Source organism: Rhinatrema bivittatum, chromosome 4 (genome assembly GCF_901001135.1).
Source record: "Rhinatrema bivittatum chromosome 4, aRhiBiv1.1, whole genome shotgun sequence".
NCBI lineage: Eukaryota > Metazoa > Chordata > Amphibia > Gymnophiona > Rhinatrematidae > Rhinatrema > Rhinatrema bivittatum.
In genome coordinates this window covers 338796417-338815840 of record NC_042618.1, presented here as the reverse complement: position 1 = coordinate 338815840, position 19424 = coordinate 338796417, and the positions used below count along the sequence as shown (strand labels likewise).

The window sequence follows — 19424 nt, the reverse complement described above, 5'->3', positions numbered from 1 at the left end:
TCCCCGACAATTAGATGGGTACAAAGGCACCTTGCTAGTAGGTGGCTTAGTGATAGCTGCCCTCGTACTCATTGAGAACGGAGCTCAAACCAGCAGGAACCTATTCTCTTCTTTCTCAGATCTACCTGTGAAAGCTTCTTCTGCGTTTCAAGTACATTCTTCTCCACATGGTCAGCATTCTTCTGCATACGAGAGATCAACAATGCAAGCTCATTGGATGTTGACCTGAAGGACAGAAAAGAGAAACCATCAGACCAAGGTTCAGGACACGGTAGCCACATGCTGAGGAGCTGGCCAAATGCAGATTTAGCAGGTCCAAATCAATCTGCAGCTTGTCCCAGCTAAATTTCAGTTATCTGAACCTCCTCTTTCCCAGTGTGGATAAATTTAATACCACTCAGGTCTGCTCATCTTTAGACCAGATGCACATTTAAAAAAAAACCAAAAAACTTAAAATGCAAGGATTCAATAATACGAATGCCGGTATAGAAAAACACAAAATAAATAAATAAAATAAATAAATAAAGGTTTCTTAAAGGGTTACATTATATTGCAATGCTCTTTTCAATATATTCAATGGTTTGAAGGCTCTTTACAAGTGACTGTGGTACTCAATAACAGATATATTTTAGTGACAGAGAGATGCATCAGTATAATCTTGGGGAAATGTGCCAGCTGCAGACTACCAGAGACCGTTATCCACGAGTCTGTGCTGACTGCAGGCGCACTCTAGTTAGTAGCATCTGTAACCTGCTGGAGAGCAGTTTAAAAGCAGCTCCCGTTTCTGATCAAGCTGAAGAGGGGGGGGGGGAGTGAGAGCTCATGCGCCATGGGGCTGCCGAATAAGAAGCCTCAGGCCGCTTCACCCTGAAGAAAGAGCTCCAGTATGGCTTGTGCCACCTGAACTGAAAATGTGCTGGTCAAAAGCAGCTTAGCTGCCTCAGCCTCACATACAGTTTAGTGAGGCTGTTATATAAGTAGGGGGCCTTTGTTTTCAATTTTATATTATTTTCCCTGAGAATTTAATAAGTGTTACAAAAACAACAATGATATTTATCTGGAAAAGTGATGAGGCATTTATTGCCACTGATTTTGGCCAGGAAAAATTAAAACAACCGAGAAAGAAGGTCCCTGTATATGAGGGAAAATCCCGTAAGGGTTCAATTTTTGGTTTTAATTTTGTTTCAAAATAATTTCAAAAGAAAATAATTTCACCAGGAAACACTACAAATGAGGGCGTTTTAATGTGGTATATTTTGGACATCCACAATGTGCAGTGCAGATGACAAATGATGGTTAAAACATTACATGAATTGTTTAAATGGAAATAATGGCACTGCCATGTTGATGAATGTATAAGCAATTCAATAGCCACGTGAGATTGTAATGTTTCCAGCAGTGATTAACGGTGATTAGTATCACATGACTTAATTGTAAATGCTTTATATTTTAGGGAGCGATTCAGTTTACTGGTAGAACAGTGCTAAGGGCTATAATTGATGTGTACATGTTTTTGGATACATTTTGAGAACTTTGAAAATTACAGCACCTTTAGAGAGAAATAGTATATGTTAATGTTTTTTTTTAAAAAAAAGAATTGAAATGAATAAGAAATCAATTGTTTTAACAGATTTGAAATAAATACATTGTTTTTATATATATAAGAAAAAGTGTTGATGTACGGCATCTGTCTGAAAGTCAAAGTGCTTTTTCCTTTTCTCCAAAATATTTTGTTTTTGGGGGGGTAATTATATATATATATATATATATATATATAGTAAAGGGGGCAAGCGTCTGCTGTTTAAGCTCTTGATGGTGGAATAAACTGCCTTCGTCTCACCTATACAGTCAGCCTAAAGTGTTCTGCTTGGATATCCAAGAGTTCGCCTGGGACCCACACACACACAGGCACAGCATCCTGCGAGTCTCACATACCAGCACGGGCAGAGAGAGGCAGTGGAAGAGAAGAGCTGCTGGTGCCGAAAATGCTGGAGGGGGGAGCTGAAGACCTTCACCCACATTAAGCTGCAGCTATTGACCGGCTCCAGGTTCATTCTGCCAAGTGGCTTCTTGCCTGGGATCCCCCCACTTCGTTGTCTCACCACCTCTCTCTCCCCCCTTTTCTGGTGCCTTCAGTGCCTTTCTTGGAACGGCTCCTCTTGTGCAACACCCCCCTCGAGCAACAGCCAAGGGTAGGGAAGGGAGCGAGGGCAAAAGCAGGAAAAAAAAAGTATAGGGCCTGGGTTATGTTGGTGTCTTTGGAGCCGCAGAGTGCTGGTTTTGCTATTTTCATTGAGGGAGATCTCCAGAACTGACCCTGGCAGCTCAGACAGACCAGGACTTTTTAAATTTTTTTTATTGTCTGCATTTTCTCTTAAGACAGCTCTTCCACCATGAATAACCAAATCAGAAAAGGGTGGTTTCGAAATCAACAAAAATATTATATATTTCTCTTCCGCTCCTTGACGCCGTTCTTCTCTCAGCCCCTTTTCTCCTATTTTTTTTTTTTTATCCATAACTAATTTTATGTACATTTTTGACATATGTACCTCTCATTGTGGCATTCCATACATAAAGTTCTCCCCGAATCTTCATTTTTATGCTTATTTTCTGACAGAACCCCACAAGCAGTATCAGACTGGGTCAGAACAAAAGTTTAGTCTATTCCTGCATCTCGTCTCTGCTTAGAGGACATGTATAAGAAACAAGCCACGAGCAGAGTGGTCCATCCCCTGTCGTACCTTCCCAGGATGCAGCAGTCATGCTCCTCAGTTGCTCCAGGCACAAACATGCCACAAAAAAAATAAACCCAACAATAATAGATTCCAGTAAAACAAAAAAATGAATGAAGAGAAAGCCAAAGAGCAACTGGAGTCTGTGGCAATGGCCCAGGATATAAATTTAGGCAGACTGGATGGGCCTCGTGGCCATCATATGCTAAGTTTCTATGTGACAGCTGAGGTGCAGGTGGCCAGAAACTCCAAGCAAAAAAATAAAATCCTAGAACGGGGCAGAAACAGATACAATATGCAGGTTCTTCCGTGGGCACTAGTGTGTCTCCAAACAGAGAAGGCAGGTTCATCTCATAGAGCCCTGAAAAGAATGGAGGAGAAGTCTGCTCTGTCTCTCACTGTGCAATGCAAGCCCTGATGGGCTTCCAGGACAAGATCTGATCAGACCTCCGAGAGTCTGAGCTGTCCATAACAAAAGGCAGACAGAGAGAGGTGTGGGAACACATTTTCAGTTCACACACGAAACGAATGGGGGTAATACTGAGGGTACTGGTCCTGCATGGGCTGCAGAAAAGTAGGAGGCAGTCGACTGACCTGATTCCAATGACTCTGCAGCCATTGCCATGGCCACTGAACCACGGGAAAATGGAAGCCCTGCTTATAGTCTTAGCTTTGGGCACATGGAGATGACATAATTTACTACAGATCATATGGTGAGTGGTGGAGATGGGATTTGAACCTCATTCTCCAGACCGCATGGATCAGTGTTTTATGTCATTTTTTTCCTTTCCACGTTTTTGCACTGTTTGACACTTCCTTTCCTCCTCTATTAATTCTTCAGTTGCTCAGATCAAGGTTCTCATCTCTGAACTGTTTGATAATTTTACATTGATTTGTGCCATTGTGCTAAGCACTTTGAGATCCTTCCATATGAAAAGACACTGTATAACATTGCATTATCTTGACGGGCAGGGTGACTTTATCTCTCATAAATCTAGGTCATTCCCATTATTGTTTTCAGCACCATTTACCCAGGCATAATGACTTGCCCTCTTCTGCCCAGCTAAAAGTATGCAATGGGCTTCCATGGCACGCTTACTCTTCTACCAGAGGCAAGGAGGCGTTAACAAAAAGGCGCGTTTAGGCCAGGGAGGAAACCTGCGGGCATACATGACCTTTTCACAAGCATGCGCGCTACGTTCCTCCTCTCAGCTGCCTGCACAAAAGAGCAGGGCCAAAACGCACAGCCACTTTTAAGGGGCGTGCCTTATGCTAATTCCGATCCAGATACTAGCTGTGCTGTTTCTCTTAGAATTTTTGCAGAAGGTACACACACCAAAAGAACTACACAGGCTGTTTGAAATATTGCTCCCCCCCCCATTATGTACACAGCTCATACTGTTCGGGGAAAGAAAACATAATGGTGATGATCATGGAGAGGGCAATGTAGCCCTTGTCAGTAAGGACCCACTAAACAGTTGCTCTGAATACTATTTTTAATGCACGAGCAGCGATAAAATCCCGCAGTTCTCAAGATGTGAGTGCATGTAGATATCTCCTGATGGTCTGTGGGAATGTTAGACAGTGACGGGAAAAAAATGTGGGCTGCCTTCACACACACATGTGAAAGCCCAGATCCCATCCCCCATCCTGCCCTCCACATGCCCGTAAGAGGTCAGATCTCTTTCCCCTTCTTAGGCCCGGATTTAGGAATAGGCAACACAGGCAAGGGCTTAGGGCACCAAATTCTGAAGGTGCCAAATACTCGGGCATAAGAGGAGAGCCAAGGAGGCACCTGCTCCTGCTGTCCACTTAAAAAAAAAAACAACAAAAAACACTCTGGGATTCTGGGTGGGAAAGAGGATAGAGGGACTTCACCCACTATCTTATCTCCATGGTCTCTCACATTCCAGTCCTGCCTATGGGCACTCAAATCGTAAATCTGGCCCTACCCTTACTACACCTACATCAAAATCCCTCTCTCTCAGCTGTGCAGTTTTGTTCTAGGTTGATTTCATAAGAATTTGGCTGTTGAGTCACACCCCTATCCCACTCCTCGACCTTGAACTAGGAAGGAATCTGTCATGGGTAAACAGCTCAAGCACCACCCGCCCAACATTCCTGCTGCCATTGCTCACATTGTGGGAGAGGGAGCGATTAGTCATTGCCACCCTAACGTGCTAGAACATTCATGCCTACATTCAAGGCTTTTGGATGTGCTTTTCTACTCGTTACTCCAGAGCCAGTGGAGGGAAGAAAGAAAGAGTCATAAATCCACCTGGCACTGTTTTTCTACTTCATTCATTTAGTAATGGAAACCCCAGTTCTTTGCCTTCTAGGCTGCAGTTAAATAAGTATCAAGACTACCACTCTATGACAATGTTTATCCTGCTGGAAAGTTCAGCTCTTTCTGTCTGCTTGACTGTTTCCCCTGCAGTACAGCCAGATTCAAGCTTAATGGAATTCTTGCATGTCCCATCTGATTTTTTTTTGTTGTTTTTTGCAGTGGATATGGGGAAATGTAGAAAGCATTTCAAGAAATCTGAAATGAACTTGAAACGTTTGCATCATACTTCTGGAAAGACCTGAAGCAGATTCGCAAGCTGACGAAATTCTCTTTGAATCTTTAGACCAGAATAACTGAGCAGACTGGATGGGCTAAACTGGTCTTTTATCTACCATTATCTATCTAGTCTGCTACCTGCGCGGACCGAAAATATTTCCTGCATTTGTGCATGGAACTTTGGAATTATGCACACACACACAAAAAAAAAAAAAAAAAAAGAGTTTTGACTACTTCCCCCTGCCGAAAAGTGCACAAAACGTTGCGTGCACAAAATTTGACCGGACCAAAAGTGGGTGTCAATGGAGGTATTCAGAACGAGGGGCTTAATTTCACTCAGTGTGCACACACTGGCCGGATAAAATTATGCCCATATGCCTGCTTGGAAAAATCAGCAGTCCCAACTTTACCCAATAAAATGTAATGCACGTAACTTTGAGAATATTCAATGGGAGACTTGCGCACCCACGTCCTGCTGAATATCCGGAACTGGAAGAGAAGGATGACAGTAAGCCACAAGAGGGTTTCTCATAAAAGAATGAAGAAAAGGGCTTGTATAGGAAACCGTCAATAAAAACATTTACCTAGGAGGAAATGTAAAAGGAGGAAAAAAAATTGTATGAAAAGGCCGAGATCAATTCAGTGACATAGCAAAATTATCTGGGGAAAGTTGTGTGTGTAATTATCTGGGGAAAGTTGTGTATGTAACTTTCCCCAGATAATTTTGCTATGTCACTGAATTGATCTCGGCCTTTTCATACGATTTTTGTCCTTCTTTTACATTTCCTCCTAGGTAAATGTTTTTATTGACGGTTTCCTATACAAGCCCTTTTCTTAATTCTTTTATGAGAAAACCCCTTGTGGCTTACTGTCATCCTTCTCTTCCATGGCCTTCAGCATTGAGAAAATGAGAAAGGTAGTAGAGAAAGGTGGTAGAGAAAAGTGAACCAAAGCCACCAGGCTCTGAAAGCAGACAGCAAACTCTGGGGCCGATGCAATACAGTGCGGAGCGCACTGTTTAACCCGCTGTCGGACGCGGGTTAAATAGGCGCTAATCCACCCCCTAATGCAATAGGGGGATTAGCGCCTATTTAACGTGCGTCCGACGTGGAGTGAATGAGTTAGCGCTCATCACATGCAAATGCATGTGAATGAGGCTATTACTCATTCACTCCAAATGCAAAAAGATAAATGTGTGTCTCAGACGCACATTTATCGCTCAGATATTAACGCCTGCCTGGAGCAGAGAAGGAAAATCATGCCATAGACAGAATACCAGTCCAAAATCTTATTAGCTTTATGGGGCAGATAACAAACTTGTTTCTTTACATGCAAATGAGTGAACTACTTACATAGAAACGACGGCAGAAAAGAACCAAATGATCCATCCGGTCTGCCCAGAAAGCTTATGGTAGCATCTGCTGTGCCATACAAGTCACCCCCTTACTTAGTTTCCCAAACTGTCAAAATCAGGGCCCTTGTTGCTTGCTGCCTGAGTCCAATTCCCTGTTACTTCTTGCAGTTGAAAGAGAGAGCAATGTTGGAGTTGCGTCACAAGTATAAGGGTAGTAACAGCCACATCAGCAAGTTACCCCCATGCTTATTTGTTTTCCCAGGCTGTAAGATTCAATATCTTGTTGGTTGCTATCAAACTAATTCTCCTTTTCCCCTTGCCGTTAAAGCAGAGAGCAATAATGGAGTTGCATCAACAGTATAAAGGCTTATTGGTTAAGGGTAGTAACCACCACCCCTGCAAGTTACCCCAAGCACTCTTTTCCTAATTTCCATCCTCTAGCCTTTAGGGATCCACAGTGATTCTGAGTCGTCCTCCCTGGAGTTTCATTTTGTGACCCCCTAAGTTCTACTGATTTTATTCCAACGGAGGTTTGTTGATTGTGCATCATTAAAACCTTTCAGGTATCTGAAGGTCTGTATCATATCTCCCCTGCACCTCCTCTCCTTCAGGGTGTACATATTTAGGTCCTTCAACCTCTCCTCATAAGTCATTTGATGGAGAACCCCCACCAATTTGGTTGCCCTTCTCTGAACCGCCTCCATCCTGTCTCTGTCCCTCTTGAGATGTGGTCTCCAGAACTGAACACAATACTCCAGGTGAGGCCTCACCAAGGACCTATACAAGGGATCATCAGCTCATTTTTCTTACTTGTTATTCCTCTCTCTATGCAGCCAGCATTCTTCTGGCTTTAGCTATTGCCTTTTCACATTGCTTCGCTGTCTTTAGATCACTAGACACTATCACCCCAAGGTCCCTCTCTTGCTCTGTGCACAACAGCCTTTCATCCCCATCACATACAGATCTTTTGGATTACCACACCCCAGATGCATGACTCTGCACTTCTTGGCATTGAATCCCAGCTGTCATATCTTCGACCACCATTCAAGCTTCCTTAAATCACGTCTCATTCTCTCTACTTCTTCTGGCGTGACCACTCTGTTGCAGATCTTAGTACCATCTGCAAAAAGAAAAACTTTACCTTCTATCCCTTCTGCAATGTCGCTCACAAAGATATTGAAAAGGATCGGTCCCAACACTGATCCTTGAGGCACTCCGCTTAACACCGTTCTCTCTTCAGAGTAGGCTCCATTTACCATTACATGTTGTCTTCTATCTGTCAACCAGTTTGTAATCCATACCACCATCTTGGCGCACACTCCCAAGCTTCTCATTTTATTCACAAGCCTCCTAAGCGGGACTGTATCAAAAGCTTTGCTGAAATCCAAGTAGATCACATTGAGCGCTCTTCCTCAATCCAATTCTTTAGTCACCCAATCAAAAAAATCAATCAGATTTGTATGACAGGACCTTCCCCTGGTGAATCCATGCTGCCTCGGGTCCAGCAATCTCCTAACTGTAGATAGCTCACTGTTCTTTCCTTCAGCAGAGTCTCCGTTACTTTTCCCACCACCGAGGTGAGGCTAACCGGCCTGTAATTTTGAGCCTCCTCACTGCTCCCACTCTTGTGAAGCGGGACCACCATCACTCTTCTCCAATCTTGTGGCACCACTCCCATTTCCAAGGATCTATTGAAGAGGTCCTTCAGCGGACTAGCCAACACATCTCTGAGCCCCCTCAGTATCCTGGGATGAACCTCATTAGGCCCCATGGCTTTGTCCACTTTCAGTTTTCCTAGTTCTTCCCATACATTCTCTTCTATAAATGGAGTTTCGTCTACTCCACCCTCATCCACAGATTTAACTAGTGACAGTCCTTCTCCAGGGTCTTCTTTAGTGAACACCGAACTTAAGTATTTGTTTAATATTTCCATCATTTCTTTGTCTCTCTCCACACATTGATCCTTTTCATCTTTCAATTTCGCTATTCCACTTTGGACCTTTCTCCTTTCTCTGATGTATCTGAAAAATGTTTTGTCACCTTGCTTTACCTCTTTGGCAATCCTTTCTTCCGCCTGACTTTTTGCTTTCTTGATTACTTTCTTCATCTCCCTCAGTTTCACCAGATATTCTTCCTTGTGTTCCTCTTTTTGGGATCCTTTTTATTTCTTGAATGCGGTTCTTTTTGCTTTTAATTTTTCAGCCATCTCCTTTAAGAACCAAATAGGTTTCTTATTTCTCTTGCTTTTGTTTACTTTTCTAACATATAGGTTTGTTGCCTTTGTAATTGCTCCTTTTAGTTTGGTCCACTGTTGCTCCACCTCTCTCATTTTCTCCCAGTCTTCTAGTTTTTCCTCCAGGTACTTCCCCAATTCAACCAAGTCTGTATTTTTGAAATTCAAAACTTGGGTCTTGGTGTGCCTTCTCTGTATCCTATTTGTGATATCAAACTATACTGATTGATAATTTCTGGTGCTGAGGTGGGCACCCACCTAGACATTAGAGACATCATCCCCTTTAGTGAGCACTAAATCAAGTGTAAACTCCCTCCCTCATGGGTTCCATTACTATTTGTTTGAACAGATCCCCTTGCAAGGCATCCACTATCTCTCTACTTCTGTTAGATTCCGCAGAAGGGACTCTCCAGTCTACATCCAGCAGATTAAAAATCACCAACAATCTACATTTCTCCCTTCTTTCCCAACCTTTTGGATGTCTTCAACGAGATCTCTGTCTAGTTCTTCCGTTTGAGTTGGAGGCCTGTAAAACCACTCCAGTAAAAATGGATGCACTGTCATCTTTTTTTTTCGACCACCCATAATGCTTCTTCTCTACCCCACATTCCTTGCAGTTCAGTTGCTTGGATATTATTTTTTGCACTTGGATATTATTTTTTGACATAAAGAGCTACTCCTCCCCCTGTTCTGCCCTCTCAGTCCTTTCTTAACAAGTTATAGCCTGGTATGGCCGTATCCCAATCATGAGAATCCATGAATCATGTTTCCGTAACAGCAGCAATGTCCAAGTCTGTTCCACCATTAGGGCTTGCAGGTCTGGGATTTTATTGCCCAGACTACGAGCATTTGTGCTCATAGCTTTCCAGTTTCCCTTCTTCAGGTTATTGCTCTTCTTGGACTTCTTTTGTGCCTTATTCAGCTGACTTTTGTAATCCCCTTCACCCATTTCCTTGAGATTTGGGGGTGACATTCCAATTTCCTTCCGCCACCCCCGTTGTCTAGTTTAAATGCCTTATGACATAGGATTTGAATTTATCACTTAGGATCCTTTTTTATGCCACAGTAGATGTAAGCCATCTTTGACATAGAGCCATTTACTGTTCCATACACAGCCCCAGCCTTCAATATATCCAAAACTTTGTTCTTTACACCAAGTTTTGAGCCATGCATTGACGTTATCTATATGGCTTAGCCTCTCTTTCCCCTATCCATGAACAGGTAACACTTCTGAAAAAGCAATAGTCTTTGCCATGTGACTAATCTGCTTCACCAGAGACTGGAAATCTCTCTGTACCACTTAGATGTTGTTTCTAGCAAGATCATTGGTTCCCAGATGGATGATAATATCAGCTTCAGAGTCTTTACTTTCTTCTTGGATTGCATTGACTATCTGATTAGCATTTCTACCAGCTGATCATCCTGGAAGGCTTTTAACTGTAGTGTTTCCCTTGAAAAGAGTTCCCATATTAGTGTCTCTGATGACTGAGTCACCCAGCACAATGAGCTTTTTCTTATGTTTATTGGTTGTATAATTGAATTTCTGTGTGCATTAGGTTTCTTCTTTGCTTTCAGTTATCACGTCAATCTCCATCGCTACAGCTTCTTCATTATTTAAGAGAGAAGGCATTTTGTACTTTTGTCACTTGAGAGTGTGTTTCTCCGCATCACAAGTCTTATTCTACCAGAGCCCACTGTAATCCATTTGTGCTTGGATTCCTGTATGCTCTAAGTGTTTGGGGGGGGGGGGGGGGACGGGGACGTGGCCTGAACAATTGTGAAGAATGGGTGTCTTTGTGTCACAGGTCTTATTCTACCTGAGCCCACTGAAAAACACTTTTTTCTGGGCTTTTGAATTTTCTGTGGTAAGGGGGAAACGATTCCTGAATTCTGTAAAGTGGGTGAGGATTTCTTGGTGGTTTCTGATACTTTCTTTATTGCAGCTAATTCAGCTTTAAGGTGAGCCAATTCATTTTTCAGGGTAGAGAGTTCTGAACAAATGGGGCAAGCCTTAAGTTTCCAAATGATCTGCCTCAAGATAAAAGCTCCACAACTGTTACATTGGATGGTCCTCGTTTTGCTCATTTGATTTGATAGAGAACACCTTAAGAATTACCAAATTAGCAAATTTTCTTGTTACCAATTATGTATTCCAGTTGGTATCAGCTACTATAATTTTAGCTTACATGGAGCTATAGGGATTTTGTAGGATCCTCTGTTTACTTAAAGTGAGGTAAATATATATATATAATTTTTTTGTCTTTTTTGGGGGGATTTTTTTTTTTTATATCTTCTCTTTTAGCACTGCTAAGATTCAATATCACTGCTCCACATTACCTGCTTCCACAATGCAAACCCACAGAACCTTTGTTTATTTTTCAAAGATATCAGGCAGTAATAGCACACACTTAGCTTTTGCAGCCGGGAGCCTTGTGGACAGGAGCTGAACAGTAAGCAGGCTGGCACTTGGTCCCTGCAATTCACAAATCGATCTGCCTGCTATTGAGTAGGAATAGCCCCTCCCCAAGACATGCTTCCTGTTAATTATTTAATTCTTCCCCTCCTTTTCCAGTGCTTTGATTCAACATCACTATTCCAGCAGCGGCCCAAGCACTCCTCTAAGGCACCCCCCAACAATGCAAACCCACAGAACTTTTGGTTATATTTCAAAGCCATCAGGCAGTATCAGGCCTGGCAAGCCAGAAAGCATTCAGGGTGTCAAGAGGCAGAGGAAGGGGTGTTTCCAACAAATACCATTCTAATTAAAAAGCCACCTTTAGTTTGTGCTAGAAGTGATTCCGGTTTAGCCAGGGCTGTCACCGGTTTGGGAAGAGAAGGGTGTGAACGTGTAAGCACCTTTGTGAGGTGAATGAAAGTTTGTGTGCGGTGGTAAAGAAAAAGGGAGCTGTTGCACTATCTGTCCCGTCCCCGTCCCCCCCCGCCCCTTTCCTGCCAAGGATGGTCTAGAACAGGGATGGCAAACGCCGGTCCTCAAGTGTCACAAACAGGCCAGGTTTTCAGGATATCCACAATGAATATGCATGAGATAGATTTGCATACAATGGAGGCAGTGAATGCAAACCTTCTCCTTGGAGGGAAGAAGAGAGGTTTTTTGGAGGGTTTTTTTTTGCCTTTTTGAAGAGAGCTTTGTTTTGCTTGACCTGCTCCAGCTCAGGAGGGACGTCGCCCCTGCCGGAGGGGAATAGGATAGGGCGCTGCTGCACCCTGCTACCAATCTAGAAGGGGGATGCAGTTGCCCAGAAGAAAGGAGTGAGAAGAATTTTGTGTTTCTAAATTTTATTCAGGCCAGTACAGAACGGTGCGCTCGGCCGAGCTCACCGTTAGCCCCCGTCTGGACGCGCGTTTTCCTTGTGCTATTACTACCCCTTACTGTATAAGGGGTAATAATAGCGCGTCGAAAACGCGCGTCCAACCCCCCCCCGAGACTAATAGCGCCCGCAACATGCAAATGCATGTTGATGAGCCTATTAGTTATTCCCGCACCATACAGAAAGTAAAATGTGCAGCCAAGCCGCACAATTTACTCTCAGAAATTAACGCCTGCCCAAAGGCCTCGGAGCGCTGGCTCTCCCGCGCATTTTACTGTATCGGCCTGATTGAGAGGAAGCCTTTTGCCACCAAATTCCTATCAACTGAAGGAAGAAGAGTTTTGTATTTTGGAAGGGTGTGGACTTTGCCACCTTAAATCCAGCACCTGAGCGACTGACGTTTGTCCATCTGCTAGGGGCCCCTCTAGGAGTGTGGGTTTCCCCAGGTGTCACCAGCAAGTGTCAGAGAACACTATTTTGTATAAAGGCACTATGGACCTATCCCTTTTTTTGTATAGAGATTTCTGAACTTTTATTTTTTGGTGAAATGGACTCTGAAGGTTTACTTGGTTACCATAAATGGGTTGTTTTTTTTTAGAACTCCAACTGTCAGCGTCAAGCTGTTTCATTGCAAAAGAAAAGTTGCCATCCAGCTGGGGATACCTCAATTGTGAGTACTAACTAGAGAGACTGTGGAAGGTTCCCACCCCCATGAGCCTAGGGCCCCAGAGGTCAATTCTCCTCCCCACCAGAAGAACCCCTGCAACCCAGTGGGCTCCCGTGGATCTGCTGTGTTATCGAGGGGAAAAGGAGATATGGGAGAGAGATAGCGGCCCTGGGGATTGTTGTGTGCCCATCTATTAACAAGAGTCACCCGAAGAGGGGATTACATAAAATCTGTGGTAATCACAAATCCAGGAACCACTGGGGGTCAAAAGCCCTCTCTTTTTCCCCACACTCTTCTTAACACTGAAACTCATTATATAAATCTTAGTCAATGACAAGTCAGAAATATTCAGTATCTTCCTCACCCAGCAACCATCCAAGAGAAGATGGGAGCAATTTATTAAAATGAGAAACTCAACTGATTTGGAATTACAGTCTTATAGGAGTCATAACATCTGTCACAACAGATTACTTTATTCTGCATATATTATAAAAATGAATCTCTTTCAATAGTACTAAGATAAATACCCCTGAAATAAAACATTGCTGAAAGTTTGATCTGGACAAGTGACAAACTGCCTCTACAGGATCAAAATGATAAAGGGGCTGGAACAGCTCCCCTATGAGGAAAGGCTAAAGAGGTTAGAGCTGTTCAGCTTGGAGAAGAGGCAGCTGAGGGAGAATATAATGGAAGTCTACAAAATCACGAGTGGAATAGAATGGGTAAATGTAAATTGGCTACGCATTCAAAAAAAAATACAAAGACTAGGGGACACGCCTTGAAGTTAGTAAGTAGCACATTCAAAACAAATTGGAGAAAATTCTTTTTCACTCAATGACAATTAAGCTCTGGAATTCATTGCTGGAGGATGTGGGAAAGGCAGCTAGTGTAGCTAGATTTAAAGGTTTGGATAAGCTCCTAGTGAAGAAGTCCTTAAACTGTTATTAACTAAATAGATTTAGGGAATAACCACTACACTGTGCGATAACAGCATGGGATCTATTTACTGTTTGGTATCTTACTAGGTACTTGGGACCTGGATTGGCCACCTTTGGAAACGGGATACTGGGCTTGATGGACCCTCAGTCTGACTCAGTAAGCAAATTCTTATGTTCAGGTGCCTTTTGGCTGTATTGTCCTGTAGGACATACAATGTAGTCTTGTGTATGTGATGATGAAAGATGAGCTGTCAGATTATATGACTGGGCTGTGCAGGAGATTCCCTTAAATTCTCTACTGGGTTAACTGTCTCTTCATGGATTCCATCTGGGGGAAAAAAAGAGTACTCTCCCTTCTATTCCACCTCCTTCTCTCCCTCTTTTTTTTTTATTGCCTTTCACTCCGATAATTAACCTGGTGTTACGGGGTCCTAGAGACCTTCCCAATGCACTCCACAGCAGGTTTAAAGTGTTTGTAGATGGAGTAACTAAGCTTTCTAAATATTGACATGAAACTGCTGTTTGAATAAGAACCTTGCAAAGTCTTCCACTGGTATTGTTTAAACTTATTTAATAAGACACAAACTTCATTTTTTTTTCACTCTGTTTTTCCTTTGGAGAATAATTAGATTTAAAAGCAAGTTAGAGGCAGAAATATGGAAATGCCCCCTGAAACCAGCCTCTATGTTTCATGGGGGTCTGCCAACGGGACTGTCACACACCTCATAAATGAAGGTACTCAGTCTTTAATGTAACCAACACTGAGTCTTCATGACTTTTACCAGACCAATTTCAGACCTCTTGCTCACCAGCTCTCAAGATGCAACTTTTAACTGCAGCTAGGGTTGCCACACCACCCCAACCAACAAAGGCTGCTTCACTTCTGGTTTTGCTCCACTGCATGCACAGATTTGCAGCTCTGATTTTCTTAGGGGAATCAATAAGAAAATCAGAACTACAAACTGATGCAAGAAGTAAGGGAAAAATTAAAAACAAAAAAACCAGGCCTGGATCAAGGTGCTCAGTTGGCCTGGGTTGTGGTGGCAACCCGAACTGTAATCTATCAAAGCTTGAAAAGACAAAAGTGACATATGCAAATTGCAAAGGTTAGGAAACTGCACTTTAGGAAGGATTCTGAAAAGCTAGAGAACTTAAAACTCCAAACTATTATTGCTAGTAACCTGGGCTTACCTTCGACTCCATTCATTAGGGGCAGGTTGAACCAACTGCACTTTCCTCTTACTCTCCCCCAAGCCCCCCATGCCACTTCATTCTAGGGATGTAGCTTCTCTTTTTTTTAAGACGACAAGCAAGATTGAAGATACCCAAATACACTTGGAAATAACTGATAAAATAAAAAAGAGATGACTAGCTTCACCTTTCTCTTATATATCTTACACCAATTGCTGTCAACACAGCTGCCAAGAGCTGATTTGGGCCCCCAAAATGGTCAAAAATATTAAATTACTCCGAGCCTGCCCCGGTCTCTGCTTCAGCAGCACTGGTCACCAACCTCTGGGGACATCCCCGACCTATCTTTGAAAGACTGAAACTTTAGCAATATTGCACGCTTTCCTTTGTCATAATGCATCAGTCCTCCCCCCCCCCCCCACCAGCCACCAACCAATACTGAGCTTCTGATGCCCCCAACCATGGTTCACCCTCTTCAGTTCCATCAAAATTCAGGGGAGATGAATTTTCCACAACCTGCGTGCAAACTGCAGGTGCGCAACAAGCTACCAGAGGGGGCCAAGGCATCCTCCGGAGGGTCCATTTCAAAAGTTATTTACACAGGTAAAAGGACTTTCAGAAAACCGGCCAGACTCCCTGCCATGGGTAAAAGGACCCGTGGTGGCACAACGCATGTTCTATTACCTTCACTGAGTGGAGGCATTCTTGGGGGGGAGATGGGGATAGGGCGGGGAATGCGACAGCGTGCCCAGCTGTGCATTTTGGAAAACCACGCACATTGTTTTGACCTGCAGAAGAAGCAGGTGCAGCTCTCTGCTGGCTCTTTCTTCCTCGCTGTAATTTTCAGAGGGGAAAAGTAAATGCTTACTTTCCCTTTGAGGGCTGGCATAAAGTCCATGGGGAAAAGTATGCACAGACTTTGCAACTACCCTCAGGCAAATTTGAAAATTGGCCCCATAAAGCATAGCGTATGATGCCAACAAAAGTTCAATCAATTTTGGGAAGAACGATGTATTCAGTCTTTGCATAATCCTTGGGCAATCCTTCCCTCGGAAGAGCTGGGGGTTGGTTGTTTTTTTTTTTCCCTCTGTGCCAGGTGGACTCCTGCTCTTTGGGTGGAGGAGGCGCCCACAGGTGGGAGGGAGACCCAGGCGGCACTCGGCAGTGGCATCTATTGGTCGGCTGGAAGTGCATTTGTACTGGGCTCCAATGAGATCTGCGCCTCTAGTCCGGTGACAAGTGGGACTTGCCGCCATGCAAAACCTGGAAGGGGGCCCCAAGAATACATGGCAGCTACAAAGCGGCTCTCAATGACCGCCCGCTGCACTTCAGCCCGGTTTGCTCCCAAGACCTCACTCCCCTTTGCTCTGCAAAGCAATGAGCAGGGCCGGGGCAGATTCTGACTGAGCCAAAAGCTCAAGGCTTAACAGCAAAAAAAAACCCCCCAAAAACAAACCCCCATTCCTAGACCCTGTCTTGGATGCAGTGTTTGGACAACGTTAGAATGAGAAACCGTCCTTCCTTGATGCTGCGAGGCAAAAGAGTTAGAAGCTTCTCCAAGTGCAGGAGCTTCTCAAGAGAATAAAACACAGAAAGAAATGCACTAGAAGTGAGGCAGACTTACTTGCCCTGCTTGGCCTGGGATTTAGTCGGGGACTTGAGCGGGGATTTGCTCGACCCCTTGAACATCTTGCCAGGTGTCTTGTGGGTTTTTTTTCACCTCCTGGGTCCCCGGGTAAAGCCCTCGGTATCTGCGGGTGGCCTCCGCTCCTTTCGGTTGAGATGAAATGATGACAGGCTCTCACTTCGGGAGCTTCGGTGTTATGTAGGAAAGGGCAGTTTCAGGGTGGCTCCTCCCAAAGCTACAGGTGATCAGAAATGAAGGGATGGCACCAGGCTGGGGGGAAAAAAAAGAAAAAAAAAAAATCAGCTTGAAAAACCTGTTCTGAAAAGAGAGCTTTGCAAGACAGCCGGGGGTGGACCCCTCCCTGCTGCAGAGAGAATTTTGTTAGACACATTTTCTGGCTCACGCCCTCTTTCCTCTTTCTGCCAAGTAGTCTGATGCACACTCTTTGCCCAAATCGCACTTTTTAAGAACTGCCTCATGAATTCCTACAGCAAAGAAACAGATGCGAAAAAAAAATAAATAATAATAATATGACAAGTTGGCTGAGCGAAGGGGAAGTCGTCCAGTTGCCTTCTCCACCCTTTTCAAATGATTTTTGCAACTTATTTGCCGTGAAGGTGTGTCAGAACTGTACAGTGAAACTACAGCTGGGCCCCAAGACGCTTTTAGAGATGACATCAGGGTGCCCCTCCCAGACCAGGCACTGGGACACTGCAGACACCCAGAGCCTCAGATTACTAAAGGCTGGTGAGCTCTCGTCATGGAAACAGAGAAAAATCAGGGCAGGCAAGGACCACAAGGCTGCTCCAGTCCTCTTATACCATCTATAACTATAATCAGCCGAAATGGATACGCTGCTGTCTAGGTCTAATTATTTTCAAACCGGGATGCACAACTCTGCTTCCCAAAGGCTGTAAACCCAGGTCTCCTTTTGAGGATATATACCATGAATATGAGCTATATTTGCATTCACTTCTCTTCTTCTGAATACCAGACCTGATGGCGGCTTCCCTCCCTACCCCCACAACTCTACCAAGCACCAGCTTTCTTTCTGCAGCTCTGCTTTGTAGGATCTAGGATTGGAGCATCGACCGCTAGTCCTCCAGGGTCTCAAGAAGTCTGATTGTCAGGCTATCACCAAATGAATAAGGAGATCAAACTGGGCCCAAACCTGAGCAGTATCAGCATGGGGTAAATGTCCTGAACAAACCCAGTAAAGGATATCAGAGCCTGCTATAGGCACATTCTTTTGTAGATTCAGTTTGCATATAACATTTATACATTTTGGTCAACAGAGACACAAACCAGGTCAGATTAAGATACTCTGGGATCCTGGTGCTAATTTTATCCAGGTCTCTCCTCATGAATAAAAAGACAGAGAATATACAAGTGCATTAAAAGGTAGCCTGAAGATGAAGATGACTTCATAACAGCAAACAAAATCCCTGGACTCCTAGCACCGCTGCAAATCCTGGAATTCTGTACATACCAGAACGCCTCGCATAACCCTGAGGGTCCTGTCGTGCTGCATCGCATTCTGTAATCCTTTTGCTCCGCAGCAATGCAGGTCTTGGCATCACATACAATGAATTATAGCAGCGCCCATAAATCTTTCACCCTGTAGAGTTGCCAATTGCATTGCAAAGGATTCTGTAAACCCCCCTCCCACCCAGACTGAAATCATGAAGAATCTGGAGCTCCCTACGTGCAAAGCAGCAGATCCTGCAATCCCTCACACTGTAAGCTCTGGGCCCAGTCTTCTTTTACACTGCAAGCCCCTGCTTGCTGCAGATCCAGTAATCCCTCACACTGCAAGCCCCCTGCTTGCTGCAGATTCTAGAATTCCTTCTTCTGCTTTCCCGCTGATCCTGGAATAGCTCTCCTTAGGTTGCTGAGGATTCATGGACTATCTCAGCCTGCAGTTCTGTATATGCCGGAAGCCATCATTCTTCATTTAAAGCACAGTTAGTAAGGGAAGGCTTTGGTTAATGAGAAATCTGGTAGGAATTATAGGCATTTCTGTCAAGCATAGTTCACTGTGGGTTAGTTTAGGGTGTGGCAGCAGCACTAAGAGAATGAGGGAATGAGGGAAAGCCAGAGAGAACGGGACATGCAAATGTGGCTAAAAAGCAAAGTATTTCATTATCGAGGCAAACTGCAGCGAAAAAATAAAGAAACAGGAACATAGAAGGGTAATGGCCACCAGACTGGAATCCAGCCAGATCTTCCAGAAGTGATAAATTAACCTCTTAGAGTTGGAGCAAAACCAGATGGTAAAATTACAGCACTCCCCTCCACACACATGAGAGGGAGGAGGCTCATATTTTACCAAACCCAAACCACAACAGTAGTTTACCTTGGCTTAGAGCCTCTTCTTCTCTCCCTACCTCCAAAAAGGATTCTTGCCAGTCAGTGCTACAGCAGACAAGGGATCCTCCATCTCGTAACTGCTAAGCCTGGAGACTGGGGTAGGAGCTCCTTCTCCTTTCTATCCACAAGATCCCATCCTATGTCACTGCTGTGGGCAGGCTTTGGACTCCTGCTGCTCCCTCTCCCCCAAATCATTGTCTGCGTCACTACTGTGGGGTTTTTCTTTCTTCTGGTTCCAGTCTGGCCCAATCTAGTTGTTCAGAATCAGAACTGGGCACATGCTGCTGCGACTGCCATACTTCCAGAACAAACACTTACTATATAGTAGAAATAACTCAGTATTCTTCAGTTCCAACATTCAAGGATATTCTTCTTGAGAAACTGGGACAGACAAACCAATAAACATTACATACACAGTTA

The 19424-nt window shown here is 43.9% G+C and overlaps 1 protein-coding gene across 3 annotated transcripts in view; it reads right to left on the bottom strand.

Annotated features, from left to right (window-relative positions):
• EVPL (envoplakin) overlaps positions 1–19424 on the bottom strand; it is a 119049-nt gene that overhangs the window by 57111 nt on the left and 42514 nt on the right. For 2 of the 3 annotated variants that reach the window (XM_029600465.1, XM_029600464.1), the window contains exons 3-4: positions 16632–16904; positions 126–225 (exon numbers count right to left, since the gene is read on the bottom strand). In XM_029600465.1, the coding sequence (XP_029456325.1) occupies positions 126–225; positions 16632–16696 (165 nt within the window). In that variant the 5' untranslated portion in view covers positions 16697–16904. Of the gene's footprint in view, positions 1–125; positions 226–16631; positions 16905–18123; positions 18255–19424 lie in introns of those variants that run through there. The other variant, XM_029600466.1, reaches the window with a different exon arrangement.